General features: G+C 41.7%; 1 protein-coding gene across 1 annotated transcript in view; it reads left to right on the forward strand.

Annotated features, from left to right (window-relative positions):
* Nucleotides 1-3,625: 3,625 nt before the first annotated feature.
* The window catches only part of HSPA4L (heat shock protein family A (Hsp70) member 4 like), an 81,322-nt gene continuing 69,597 nt past the window's right edge, over nt 3,626-15,350 (forward strand). Inside the window, exons 1-2 of the mRNA XM_053258613.1 lie at nt 3,626-3,912; nt 14,039-14,096. Coding sequence (XP_053114588.1) covers nt 3,806-3,912; nt 14,039-14,096 — 165 coding nt within the window. The 5' untranslated portion in view covers nt 3,626-3,805. The remainder of the gene's footprint in view (nt 3,913-14,038; nt 14,097-15,350) is intronic.

Below are 15,350 nucleotides of genomic sequence, written 5' to 3' on the forward strand. Positions count from 1 at the left end.
GAGGAAGAGCGGGATATAAATGTTAAAAACAAAACTAAGCCCCTTGGGTCTCCAGGTGTTGGACTACAACTCCCATCATCCCTCAACTGGAATGGCTGCTGCTGTGGCTGGAAATGATGGGAATTGTAGTCCAAGAACATCTGGAGACCCAAGGATGGGAACCTGTGCAGCTTGGGTACCAAGGAGTTGTGCCAAAGGTTTGACATAAAAGGTGGATTTTGAGGAAGATTTGAAGGAAATCAGATGGCATATAATGCAGGTATCCTGGGGGAAAGTTCCAGCCTCAAGAGAGAAAGAGTAGAGATGTTTCAGGCAACAGGAGACCTTTGAACAGCTGAGAACAGCTGCTGAGAACAGTACACCTGAAGGAATGAAGGTCACTGGTAGATTATGTTGAAGTAAAGCAATGGAGAGATTTTGGAGCAAGGCTGTGGAGAATGTTGAAGGTAAGGATGAGGAACTTGGAACTCGTACTGTGGGTGTAGGAATGAACAGCAATCTAGTGTAGGGATTCAAGGAGTTGTGCCATGGTCAGAGTTATGAGAGGTTAATGTGGCAACAGATTTCTGGAGAGAATGAGACAACGGAAGATAGAGAAGGGAAGGTTGCAATAGTCATGGAGAGAGACGGCCAAAGCATGAACACCGAAGGGAAGGACCTTATTAGTTGCAATGTTGTAAAGGGAGAAGCAACATGATGTGGCAATGGATTGAATGTGGGGAGCAAAGGAGACAGAGGAGTCAAAGATAAAGCCAAGACTTTAAGCCTGAGTCTTTAACAGGGTGGATGATTGCATTGTGGATGCAGCAGATGTACAAGTACCATCAAGCTAGGGAGGGAGGAAGAAGTTTGCTACTGCCCTTCTCACTCACCTTGACTCAAAGTGGGAATGAGGACAGCAAGACATTGCTTTTGACATATATAAAGGGAAACAGTTATTTTTGTGCCTTGGTCCGTTGGCCTGACTGGCTGTAAAAGGAGCTAGAGCTTGTCTGGTCCTCATAGCAGAAAGAGAGCACATTGACTGCCTAAGTTTGCTATGACATAAGTGTGCCTTTGATGTTCCTCATTCTGGATTTCTCTAGTTGTTTACACAATAGTACTGGAAAATTCTAAAGGATGTGGGATCAACACAGCAGTACTGCCCCAAACCTCTAAATCAGGACTGTACAACTTGGGCCCTCCAGCTGTTGTTGGACTACAACTCCCATCAGCCTCAGCCACAGTGGCCAATAGTTGTGCAGCCCTGCTCACAGTGCTCAGGTCTTGCTGAAGAGAATGGTGTGTACAATCCTAAATAAAAACATATTAAAAATGAAGTTATCGAGCTACAATTTAAATACATCCTTGGCTTGCCTATTATCAGGGTTTTCCTCCCTGTGACCACGGGCCCCAGTCCATGCATCATAATGAAAGATTGAAACACTGTGTGTCAGAATATGACCATGTTTCATGTCACAATGGTGTGACATCTCCCAAAGACAGAGGATCTTGTATCTATTGTTAACATGGAGATGGGGTGGGGTTTGAATTTACACAATCAGAAATGAATTGATTGGAAAATCTTCCATTTGGTTGACTTGATACTTGTAGCATTGTATCTGTCATCTTGGCTGGCCAGCTGTTGTTGAACTAAAACTCCCATCATGCCCAGCAGCAATTTATTAAGGCTGGGGGTGATGGGAGTTGTAGTTCAATTGCTAGACAGCCAAGATTGCCTAGCCATGATGTAGAGAAATGATTGGACCTTTACTATTTAAAAACAAGAAAAGGGGGGGAAATAGGCAATTGTTCCTATATTCGATAGCACTGAGATACTTGCATTTATACCAAACTCTAAGAGGCATAGTTGGCTGTTTGTATTGCATTCATACTGAAATAATTTAATCACACGTGTAGGAAAGTGTTGAATATTACAACTGATTCAATTGTATGTGGAGCCAGTGTTTTAGCTATAAAAATCCTATCATGGAATGTGATTGCTTGTCTAAATGTGTGTGTGTGTGTAGGCAGGCTTTTGTGCCTTTAATACAATTGTGATATGCAGAAATCAAACAGATGCAGCTTTTTTTGCATCCATGAAAACAAAAGATGGCACCTCTAAATGAACTCTTGTAAGGAGGCTGTCCAATTTCTGACCAGTTTCAGCCCATGACCTCTTTAATCTGAAGTGGTAAAACAAATCTTTCCATGCCTGACATAATGGAAGATCCCTTCCATGTCTCCAGATGAAAGGTGATGAACTACATCAATTATAATTAACACTGACATGAAATAAGATTTGCTGAGCTATATTAATTTGTGTAATTATAGAAAATGATAAGTTAATAAGCAGTCATTTAACCAAGCAATGACTCACTGAGACTGAAATCTCAAGCTGCTTATGAGTGACATAGTTGTCCTCTTGAAATTATTTGGACTACTTTGTGATGGAGACTCCAGGCCAGCTATAGTACCTAATATAACATATTTTAGTAATTTTCCCAGCATGGGAATCAGTGTGTGTACATAATGCCATTTAAGGACAATTAAACAGAAAACATGTAGGTGTTTTAAGGAGTTAGAGCCATAACCCTATATAGGAGCAGATCCTTGTGTCCTGAAGTCATCTGCTGTTTAATTTTACATTGCTCCAAGAATCTTTCCAGATGAACTCAGTTCTGACAAGAGACAAGACATCGACCCCAATAAGACAAAGTTGATTGTGCTTAAATACTACTGAAATTAATTGACAGGTTGATTAATTGATAGCAGCATTCATAAAGAAAAGCACGTTTCTCTGTATTATCCAAAAGTGAACCAGAATTTCTCCAAGATTGTACCATAATCAACACAGTATATCAATGGTGAAAACCTAAACAAAACTGTAACTGGAAGGATTAAGAGTAGGTGGTTTATTACACAGGTGAGCAACACAAATGTATCCAAGAATAGGTAATTGTGACAAGTACTCCAAAAAATAAGTTATGAAGCAACTCTAAAGTGGGGTTTGGTCTCAACAATATATCGCGTGACAAGTAAAACAATTGTGTGTTCTTCACAGGACAGGACAGACATTTTGCAAGCTCCCTTTTCACAATCCTAGGTAGAAAAAACAGCCATGTTCTCTCTAATTGATATATTGTGTGCAAATAAAAGCACGATTTCATTATTAATTTTTTTATATTTCCTGTGTTCTTTAAATTGAATTAATTGATTTTGATGCTGTTTTGATATTTCCTTGGGTAAGCCAACTTTGAAGCCTCTTGGTGGAAAGGCAGGATATAATATAGTTAAGACAAATTATATTGAAGAAGAAAGGAACAGAAGCAAGGTAGGTTCGTAAATGTGAATGGGTTTTTAATTTGTCTAATTACGAAATAATGGTATTTGGTTGCTGGACAGGTATGTTCTTAAGTCTCCAGTACAGTAGTGCAGTACTTTTCTCAGGTATCATAACCGCGCCTGTGAGACGGAGTGAAACGCAGACGACTTACGGCAACATTTCTGACCTCTGGCCGCAAGGGGGCGACCGAGGCAAGCGCCCTTTGCGCCCTTTTCCAGATCTTTCTCGAACTCGGAGACTTGCCCGAGCCTGCGCGGAAACTGCCGATGCTGCATCCGGAGTTTCGCGGTGTCCCCGCTTGGCAGCGCGACGCGCCTGCGCAGAGGAGAGTAAGTGCCGGTTGGTGGCTGTTGCTCCGCAGTGAGAGAGCGAGACGCGCCAGGAATCGCGTCGCAGCAGCCGAGAGCGCTCGCCGGAGAGCCTCCGCCACAGCAGCAGCAGCAGCGGGTGGGGAGAAAGCGGACCGCACCCGGCGCAGCCATGTCCGTGGTGGGCATCGATCTGGGCTTCCAGAACTGCTACATCGCGGTGGCGCGAAGCGGCGGCATCGAAACCATCGCCAACGAGTACAGCGACCGCTGCACCCCGTGAGTACCCACCGGCCTCTCTCTCGCCCGGCGCCATGGCGGGAAGGCGCCGCTCCTGCTGCCAACGCCCCCCCCCCATCTCCGCCGGGGAGGGAGCCGGCTCCCTCCAGCAGCCAGATCGGGCTCCCCTCCGCGCCGTGACTGATCGGCCTCCCTCCCGGCCGCAGCCTCTGTTCCGTTCCGCCGAATCGAGCCTTAAATTGGGGCCTCTGCCCAGACGCCCCCCTCACACGGCAACCGGCCGCCCCATTTCTTGTGCCTCTCCCGCCCGCCGCCTTCCATCCCCTCGAGGGCTCCGTCGAGGCTCGCCTCTTTCCATCCTCCTCCCCGCCCCCCCCGCCCCGGTGCCTGACGGACTCTTCGCCTCTCTCGATTAGGCGTCCCCCTCGCTCTCTCCGCCCTCCTCAGTCAGCCCCCTCCGCGGGAAAGCGGCCCATAGATAGATAGATCTGTTCTCCACACCTGCCCCACTTTCCCTCTCCCAGGCCAGGTGGGGATGGCCGCGCTCCTCCTCCTCCTCCGGGCCGAGGAGGATGACAGGTCTGGGTTGCCTTCAGCCAAAGGGTTCCAGACTCTGGAAGCCACCTTGAGCTTCACCTGCAGTGGGGGACTCAGACCGGCCAGCCTGCCTACCTATCCTGCTTGTCTTCCTGCATGCGTGCGTCTATGGCGTCTTCTTTTCTTCATCTCTCCCCCCCCCCCGCCCCATTTCCTTGATCTTTCTCCTCCTTTGTCTTAGTTTTTTCCTCCTCTTGCGCCATCGGGATGACACACCTGAGGTTCGGGGCACAGCCCGAGTTGTAAGCCATGACCTGCCATTTGGAAACAGAGCTGTACAGGTTGGGGCATTTGATAATCCTGAGGCGATTAGTTCCTTCTTTATTCTCTGCTTTCCTCTCTCTGCACAGACATGTGTGTACACACACACACACCCTCATTATAATATCAGGCACATGGGTTGGGGGTGGGGTGTAAAAGAAATGGCATTTCCCTGTAAGGAATAGTCCCAAGTGTTGAACACAGGGAAGCATTCCCGCCTGAAGCTCACGGTAATGGGAATGCCTCACTTGAATGCAGTACTGTATTCCAAGTGAGAGTAATTCAGACCACATTGATGTACAGCGTGTATGGGTCTGCCCTCTGAAATTGGCATGCAGGGGTTGGCATAGGTGAAAGGCTGGATGGGACGGATAGAAGAAGGTGGGGTGGCTCTTCTTTTCTCTTCTGACATTCTCCTCCCTCTTGCCTGACCTGCTTCTACTTGTTCTGTTGCATGACTTGGCTGTTGGGCATGGAGGGCGATGACAGGGAAGAGAGGGTGTGCTGTCCAGGTAATAAGAGTATGCAGGAGGAGGTTGCATTTCCTCACTCTTCCTTGTTTCCATGGGTTACAGCCCTGAGTTGTAAGGGAGCACTATCTTTGTATAGTTCTAGCAGAATCTAGGCATTTATATATGAAAAAGCATGAAAGCTGTAATTGTTGGTTTGTGCTATGTGTTGCTTTGAAAGATTATTTTGTCTCTAGCAACGCTTATGAAAGCTGTGCTATTTAATCACTTGAATGTAGCAAAAATGTGATGATGTGGAAATAGGCATTTCTTTGGAAAGGGTCAGTATGAGAGTATAGAATTCTTTTTATCAGACCAAAGGTCTGTCTGGTCCAGTACTTGAAAACCCACATGCAGGGAATGAAGATGGTGGTCTTTCCCTGGTTGATTATCCTCGGCATCTTGTATTCAGACAGATGTTACCTCTGAACATAAAGGTTCATCTACCTATGACAGGCTTATCCCCCATGAATTTTGCAAGTCTCTCTGAGCAAGTGGTTGTCTCACTATTTGGATAGTAGTGAATTTAATGTTAATTTGTATATGAATAAATATTTCCTTTACATGTGTTGAACCTGTTAGGAGTCAGGGATTTCACCAACCTGAATAATTTGTTGTCCTCCATAAACTTGAGTACCTCACTATCACCTTGGATTTTAGATAATTTTGTGAATTCAATAAATAGTGTCAGCCCTGATATAATCCCTTGAGAGACCCCCTGTTTACTTTAATCTGTTGTATAAAGCCTTTGAAATTATCACTATATCTACACTTTTAACCTTCTGGGAAGGAAATTAAAGATTGGTAAAATGAGTCTTTTCTTTAAAGAAGCTTCTTTATCAAGACTTGTTCTATTTAATAATTTTGGTCAAGTTTTATCTCCTGTTTTCCAACCCCACCCACAGTTCATTCAGTTTCATTCCGCTCCAGTTCTTTAAAGAAAAGGTTATTATGTACAGACTGTCATCAGTGAACATGGAACTTTGCAGTAAAAACAAGTTGTTTGAATAATAACTAATAAGCATAATCAACTTGTGGAATTCTCTGCAACGAGATGTAGTGACAGCCAACAACCTGGATGGCTTTAAGAGGGGTTTGGATAACTTCATGGAGGAGAGATCTATCATCGGCTACTAGTTGGAGGACTAAAGGCCACTTCCAGCCTCAAAGGCAGGATGCTTCTGAGTACCAGTTGCAGGGGAGTAACAGCAACAGCAGGAGAGAGGGCATGCCCTCTACTCCTGCCTGTGGCTTCCAGTGGCATCTGGTGGGCCACTGTGTGAAACAGGATGCTGGACTAGATGGGCCTTGGGCCTGATCCAGCAAGGCTGTTCTTTTCTCTCTACCTACTTTCTTTTCACTATCCCTACAACTGGACGAAATTTGGTTCAAATTGGTTAGGTGGTCCACAAGTTAGACTTCTTGCGCCTCAAACATTCACGCATCTGCAATCTTGGATCAGGGTAGATGACATCATTGCAAACTACATCATTGAAGTACCCCTGGGTGTCACTCACTACAACTGTACCTAGTTTGGTTCAGATCGGTTAGATGGTTCACAACTTACCCCACTTGCACCTCAGACGTTCACATCTTCGCCATCTTGAATTCGGGTGGATTACATCATCAGAAACTATACCACTAAGGTGTCCCTATGTGTCCATACAGCTATAGCAAATTTGGTTCAAATCAGTTGGGAGATTCACAAGTTAGCCCACTTGTACCTCAAAAGTGTACGTGTCCGCCATCTTGAATCGGAGTGGATGACATCATCACAAACTATACCACTGAGGTGTCCCTACAATTGTACCTGATTTGGTTCATGTTGGTCCAGGCATTGGAAAGTTGACGGAGGGACACACACACAAATTGCCCTAAAAATCAGATCCCTATCCAGTGGAACCATGCCTGAAGCCAGAAATGTTGAGAAGCTAAGATTAAATGGGAAGGCACCACAAGTCTGGTCCTAACTGGCCCTATCCACCCCCAGCATAGTATCTCCAGTGACTGTTGCTGGTGTCTATCTTATGTTTCTTTTTAGATTGTGAGCCCTTTGGGGACATGGAGCCATCTTATTTATTTGTTATTTCTCTGTAAACCACCCTGAGCCATTTTTGCAAGGGCGATATAGTAATCGAATGAATGAATAAATAAATAAATAAATAAGTCACTATGAGATTGCTAAACTTTATGTTTGTAGAAAGTATTTTTCCTGGCATAGAGAAATGTTTTTAAAAGAAGAAAACTCTGAAAATTCAGAGAATGGGACTGAATATCCATGAAGGGGGTCAGGCTTTCTTCCCACAATGGCTGCAGACCTTATAAGTAGTTTGCAGACTATTAAGTAGTTTACATCTAAGGTTTGTTCCTTGGAAAAGAGAAGAAAGTGGTGCAAAGGTGAGTATAAAAGGAGATGTATTTAAACAAATGAAGACCCACATATTTAGACTTTAGTGTTGTTGGAGATGAAGACTGAAGGTAGCTTACTATGTGAAAGTTTCAATTTGAAACTTTAGTTCTTGTAACCTTAGTCAAAATGTATTAATCTACGTAGCCATTATATTAAAGCTGGATTGATAGTGTTGATCTCTAATGAACCTTCAAGGAATATTTATCTTAAAAAGCAATTGATAATTGCTGCTTTAATGGTCCTCTACAGTCTTTTCTGGATCCAAATGTTATGTGTTAGCAGTGTTGAATAAGCTTAAGACTGTACTATGGCAGATATCCTTGTCCCATAATTATTGGTGTCCTAATTTGTTAAAAATTCTATTCATTTACATTTTCTTGCCTCCAAGAGGCGAAATGTGTTGTGTTGTGCATATAAATGGACTTCCTGTGGTGGTTTTACGAATGTTCTGTTATGGTAATGCTATCTTGTTGTGTCAAGCAAAGAGATTATCCTTTCTTTTGGCTTTTGTAAATAGCTTGATTGCTCACTTAAGAATCTTGGACAACTGACAGCAATGGCAGCAATTCCATGATAGTGAAATTCACAGGTCATACTTGCTATCCAGGATGGCTGAAATCAGTGTTTTCTTTATTTTGGAAAGGTCTTTTTAAAAAAGCTGCCTCCCTTTCAGGCAAAGTACAAGACCTTTTTGTTTGTGGAGACCCTTGGTAGTGAAGAGGAAACAAAGCTGTTGAATTCAGCTGCTTTTAAAAAATGTGTTTGTAGGTATGCTTCCTAAGGTAGCAAATTCTATTTGTTTGGACCAAGATAATAATTAAAAACATTATTTGATATGTAGCATATAGACTGTCAATATGTATATACAGCCATTCCCCTGTGCACAGAGATTAAAACTATCTGTGCAAGATTGTTTTAAATGATAATTTAAAACAATCTTGCACAGATAGTTTTAATCTCTGTGCACAGGGGAAGCCTGCCCCGCCTCAACCTTTGACCTGTACATTCTGATGAAGAATAATATGTATATATCGCTTTTCAACAAAAGTTCCCAAAGTGTTTTACTTCGCCCAGAGATGTAGGTTTTGGGTGGTATAAAAATATGTAAAACTAAAAAATTTAAAATAAATACTACTACAAATATTTAAATACCGCTCTTCAACCCATGTTCTCAAAGCGGTTTACATAGAAAAATAAAGTAATGCATAAATAAGATGGTCCCCTGTCCCCATAGGGCTCACAATCTAAAAAGAAACATAAGGCAGATACCAGCAACAGCCAGTAGAGGGATGCTGTGTGGGGACTGGATAGGGCCATTATTTCTTCAGTTAATGCATTTAAAGCCACCTTTTCAGATGCATATCACTTTACTATTGGTTAATGGAATTCAACGGTTTGATTTGACCAAAGAACTGTGAATCTCTCTTATCCTGAGTTCTATAAGTTTTGATGGGCCAGAAAATGTGCAGCCCTATGCATTTTTATGTGGATGTAGGTACCACTGTGTTCAGCTGGACTTCGTCCAGGATTGCAGCTTAGTCCCTGACCTTACCCTTGTCCTTGTCCTGTGCTTCCATAAGAAATCATGAACAGTCTTTCACAGGAAGGCAGGTTTGTCTCTGCAGACTGTGCTGTGGCGAGCAACAGAAGCCCAGTGGAACTGTGTGGATAATCTCCAGCTCTCTTCCTTCCATCTTCAAAGCTGGAGCCTGTTGTGGTGCTTGAATTATTTCTGCTGCTCACTAAAATGGCTCACTTCCAGCTGGGAGCTGGAAGGTGGTGGGTGGGAATCTTCCCCATAGCTGCGCTACTGTGGTGAGGATGGCAAGTGGAATTGTGGACCCCTAATCTTATCTTGGTGCCACCTAATGGCGCAGTGGGGAAGTAACTTGCCTAGGGAGCAAGAGGTTGCTGGTTCAAATTCCCGCTGGGATTTGGGAAACACCTATATCGGGCAGCAGTGATATAGGAAGATGCTGAAAGGCATCATCTCATACTGCACGGGAGATGGCAATGGTAAACCCCTCCTGTATTCTACCAAAGACAACCACAGGACTCTGTGGTCACCAGGAGTCGACACCAGCTTGACGGCACAACTTTACTATAATCTTAGCTTCTAATAGAAGAGGCAGTTCAGTTGATAATGGAGTAAATCTACAACTACATTCTCCTCACAAATGCAAAATCTTAAATGCCTTGTCAAACTGCAAGGGGCCTCTATTGAAACCATAGCCGGAGCGCTCTTCATAAGAAACTTTGTCCTCCGTTAAACAATTATCATAAAATCATGATTACACTTAATCAGATAATACCAGGGGGTTGATTTGATTGAGAACGTAAACTGATCAGACTGTGTCAAAATACCTTTCGTTTTTTGTGTTACTTTTTTTTTAGCCACTGTCAGTTGACTGCTACGAAAATAAAGGTTTCTTCTTTTAAATTTAGATTTGTATTTAAAATCACCATACATTACAATACATTTATAAAAAACATCATTAAAGAGAAAAGAGGCCCAAGCCTATGACTACAAAACATTAGACATGTAACACTCTATTGTGTCATTCTTAAACAGATATGAAGCATGAAGGAATTATTTTTCCTTCTATAATTTTTATAGTTCAGAAATAATAATTGATCCTGCCAAATCATAATAAGGGGTTGGGATGGAATTACACCTTTTTGAATATTTAAAGAATAAGTCAGTTTTTCGGCTGTTGCAGTGACTTTCACCATCTCTATAAAAACCAATTTCCAGAAAATCCTAATTCTTGGACAAGTCCATCATAGATGGTAGGAAGTCCCCTTCTCTTTACAATCATTGTTCCAGCATTTAGAAGATGTGTTCTTTGCAATATGTGCTAATCATACCTGAGTCATATACCATGTATGGACTATTTTTTTCATATAATTTTCCTTTCTTTGAGCTGAGACAAAATATAAAGATTTACTAGTCCAGACTTTTGTCTAGAAATTGAAATAATAATAATAATATTCTCCTTCATGAAAAGCTCTTGACAAATCTGTCTCCCAGTCAAGTTTTAACCTGGTCAGTGGTTTTAATTTGCAATTTGACAGAGTCAAATAGAGCTTAGATATTAATCCTTTTGCTTCATAGCCACTTTCTATCACCAGCTTTTCAGAATCGGTCTGGTCTCTACTGGCCATGGATAACATCTGGGGCAAAGATAGAAATGACTTCAGTTGTATCACTTGAAACCATGACCAACTGTGCTCTAAAAAAGTGGTTTTATTTGATCGAGTGTCTTAAGTTTACCGTTATAATGTACATCTCTCAATCTCACTAATTCATTCTCAGGTCTTTTTATTCTGCCAAGTATTTCTATAATTTTGGGATGAAATGTTACTGCAGAACGTGGGGATAAAATAAAGGTTTCTGAAAAGCTGTTTGTAGAAGTTGTTCAGTGTTATACACCCTTAGTAAACTGAGAGAACTGTACTCCTGGCAACAAACTTTAGGTAGTCTCTGTTTACGCTAGAAGAATAATTCTAATGGAAGCAGAATTCTAATGGAATTCTAATAACTGAAAATGTAAAAGCGCATTCCCACAATTAGCAGGTTGGAGGAGAACTAAAGAGTCAAAATGCTGTAAGGATTAGATCTTATTTATTTATTTATTCATTCATTCATTCATTCAGTTTATACCCTGCCCAAACTTAAGTCTCTGGGCAGCTAACAACAATTAAAGCACATATAAAAGTTGAAACAGTTCAACATATAACACATATAAAAGTTAAAACAATACAAAAATTTAAAAACCATAAAATTAACAGTATTTTAAAAATCTGAGAAGGCTTGGGTAAAAAAAGAGTTTTCAAATGTGTTTTTAAAATAGCCAGAGATGGGGAGGATCATAACTCAGCAGGGAGCGCATTCCACAATCTTGGGGCAGCAGCCAAGAAGGCCCATCTCTGTGTGACCACCAAACGAGTTGGCGGTAACTGGAGATGGACCTACTCAGACAACCTCAATGGGTGGTGGGCTTCGTAGTGAAGAAGACACTCTCTTAAATACCCAGAACCTAAGCCGTTTACGGCTTTATAAGTGCTTTATACTAGCCCTTTGTATCTTGCACGGAAACCTATCGGCAGCCAGTAACTCCATCAGAAAGGAGCAACATGGTCTCTCCGAGATGACCCAGAAACCAACCTGGCTGCCGCATTCTGAACCAACTGAAGTTTCCGGACTACGTACAAAGGCAGCCCCATATAGAGCACATTACAGAAGTCAAGTCTGGAGGTTACAAACAAATGTACCACTGTTTTGCGGTCATTGATCTCGAGAAACGGGCGCAGCTGGTGTATCAGCCGAAGCTGATAGAAACCACCCCTGGCCACTGCCTCAACCTGAGAAACCAAGCAGAGATGTGGATCCAGGAGTACTCCCAGACTGCAGACCTGTTCCTTTTGGGGGAGGGTGACCCCATCCAAAACAGGTAGATCACAATCGTCTCTGGAGACTCTGCACAGTAAGTACCTCCGTCCTATCTGAATTCAGCTTCAGTTTATTCTCCCTCATCCAGCCCATTACTGCTTCCAGGCAGGCATTTAGGGAGGATATGCCATCTCCTGAAGAAGCTGACGTGGAGAAATAGATCTGGGTGTCATCAGCATACTGATAACATTCAACTCCAAATCCCCTGATGATCTCTCCCAGCGGTTCCATGTAGATGTTAAAAAGCATTGGAGAGAGTATGGGAGCCTTGAAGGACACCATATTTAAGCTCAGATTTTGAAGAGCAACAATCTCCAATCGACATGATCCGGAACCTGTCCGAGAGGTAGGAGCGGAACCACTGTAAAACAGTGCCTCCCACCCCCAACCCCCTCAGACACTCCAGAAGGATACTATGGTCAATAGTACTGAAAGCCGCGGAGAGGTCCAAAAGGACCAACAGAGTCAGAATTGAGCCTTTTCCAATTCCAAGTGATGTCAGAATGGCTGCTAGTTTTCCAGTCCATATGAGATCTGAAGGTATTGTTTGCTTTGATCAATATAAAGAGGAGGGAAAGCTTGTTTCCCAATCCCACCTTCACTATTTCTCTAAAACTAGTATTGTATTAACCTTCCTTCAGTCTGAGATCAAAAGATCCCAATTGCAGGTTGTAAAACTTGAACCCCCAGTGAGCAGTTGGTTGTAGTTAATCATGAAAATCATTAGTTGTGACTAATTCCTATTCACCATGACTAACTTAAGTCTCATTTATTAATTTCTTTGGTTACAAACAGATATGATTTTTCTGCTTAATTGTGTGATTTAAATATGACACTTGGGCTCTAGATTTCCTGCTAAAACTACCATTGTGGTCTCTCTCTAGTTAGTAAACAGTAACTCTTTTATGATAGTTCTCTAAAAGTCTCCAGAAGATATTGTATAACTTTTTAGAATTTGTTTAATATGGACATTGATGTTTTATGATTTGTATTCTTGGTGATTGTGAGCCACTCTGAATTACAGAAGTAGGATACAATATTTTTGTTCGTGAAAATATGGGTATATCCATATTTGCATAGCCCTTAAATGGAAAATAGCATAGGGTTATGGTGTGTTTCACAGTAGTATCTTATGTCAAAACAATTTTCTTTCTTTGCACTGTGCATGTGCCTCTTTGCCAGCACTAGGGTAACCATTTCTTAAGTGAAATGTGTCCTTTTTCTTTCTTTTTATTCTGTCTTTACTTTGATGCCTCTTATTATAATCTTTCTTTCAATTATTTGATGCAATATGGCTTTGTTACCATTACGTTGTAGTGATCTTAGTGCCCCAGTCTGGATGTTACTAGTCTTGGACATGTTCTGTCTTTTCTGGCAGAAGAAAGTTGAGGAAGTATCTTTATTAGTCAGAGATTGTTAATTGACAATATGCCATCAGGCAAGTTGGTTATAAACCCCGAGAGACACAAGCCTGGGATGGTATACAAATATACTAAATAATTAAGAGTACGAAGTGTATGATGTCAACTGACAGCCCCAGAATATGTGTGGGTTTTGTAGGAAAATAATGTCCATGACAATCTAAACTAAAATTTGCTTTTACTACATGGAATTTCAATGCTAACTCACTTCTGAGAGATGAGTGAGACTGAACAATATCATCTGGCCTTTAAGGGTTGATTGACTGATTTTGAATATGTGTAGATAGGAATCGGAATGAGCATTCAAGATCCTACTACATAGAATATTAGCATGTTTGTGTGGCTATTATTACAGAATCGCTATGGTTTATGCATTGTATTTCTGCTTGGAGTGCTAAAAGCACAACTTTAATTTTGTGGTGTAATTCCAGTATGTATGTTCTACCGTGGTGTAGGAGACTATAACCTGATTTTTTCCAGGTTCATTTGCAAGCTCTCTTTCTTTGTATTTCAGAGCCTGTATATCACTAGGATCCAAAGCCCGTACTATTGGAAATGCAGCAAAGAGCCAGGTAAACTTTAAAGTATTTTTTCCCTTTTGTGAAAGGTGTTTTCTTTTCTACTTACACTTCTAAATTTTCCTGTCAGAATGTTTTCTGCCAATTTCAAAACCAGTTTTCTGTTCCTCAAAATAGTAGTTTAAATACTGCTAGCTTATACACTAGCGAGCTCAAATACTTCAACAAATCTCATTCAAAATGCAACCAATCTTTTTTTATAGGCATTTGAGAGAAATATGTTCAGTTGTATTAATCAGTTATGAGTGGGGTGTTGAAGCTACACTTTGAAGTAGTCTTAAATGACTTAGAAAGAATTCAGTTTCATAAATGAACATATTTCAAGTAGCTGAAGTGGCTGTTGACAATAATCGAATCACAGTAAGGGTCTAGTGCAGATGATAGATTTGAGCCAGCCCTGGCCACACATTGGGAATGAGCACATCCTTCTCTCCTTATTGAATTCCCCCTTTGCTGACAATGTGGTGGGGAGAGTTGTCCAAAGTGCCCTCTCATACACACAACCTAAATGCTATTTTACTATTTTAGTTGACTGCCACAGCAATGCTTCAACTTGATTTTGAACATTGCATCTTATTAATCTGACACTTTTATTGTCATATTTGTTTTATTTTATCCATGTAATATTTTTAGGCAGTGGCCTTTGGCCAAAGCAGTAAGAGAGGACAATCATAGGAACATAGCAAGCTGCCGTATACTGAGTCAGACCATTGGTTTATCCAGCTTAGTTTTGTCTACATGGACTGACAGTGGCTTCTCCAAGGAATCTCTCTCAGCCCAATCTTGGAGAAGCCAGAGAGGAAACTTGAACATCTGCTCTTCCCAGAGTGGCTCCATCCCCTGAGGGGAATATCTTAGAGTGCTCACATGTGGTCTCCCATTCAAATGCAACCAGGGCAGACCCTGCTTAGCTAAGGGGACGTTATGCTTGCTACCACAATACCGGCTCTCCTCTCCTCACCAACATGAATGTAGTAGTTAGACTTCATGAGAGGGAGTGATTTGAATGAACCCCTCTCCTATTCGATTAACAGAAAGGGGAATTTCCCATGCTGTGGGAGAGAGTGGGATGTACTTTTACGCATTCCTAATTACTTGTGATCTGGCCCACTCAGACTTATCCAGACCAGTCCTTTCACACGTTTCAGTGTCTGTCCTGAAAGAAATTAGAGTTAATAATACAGTTAGTATTCTTGGTTTTAACCACAAGTGAAATTGTAAATAAGTTGAAATGTATTCATGCACATT

This window comes from Hemicordylus capensis, chromosome 5 (assembly GCF_027244095.1).
Source record: "Hemicordylus capensis ecotype Gifberg chromosome 5, rHemCap1.1.pri, whole genome shotgun sequence".
NCBI classification, from domain to species: domain Eukaryota; kingdom Metazoa; phylum Chordata; class Lepidosauria; order Squamata; family Cordylidae; genus Hemicordylus; species Hemicordylus capensis.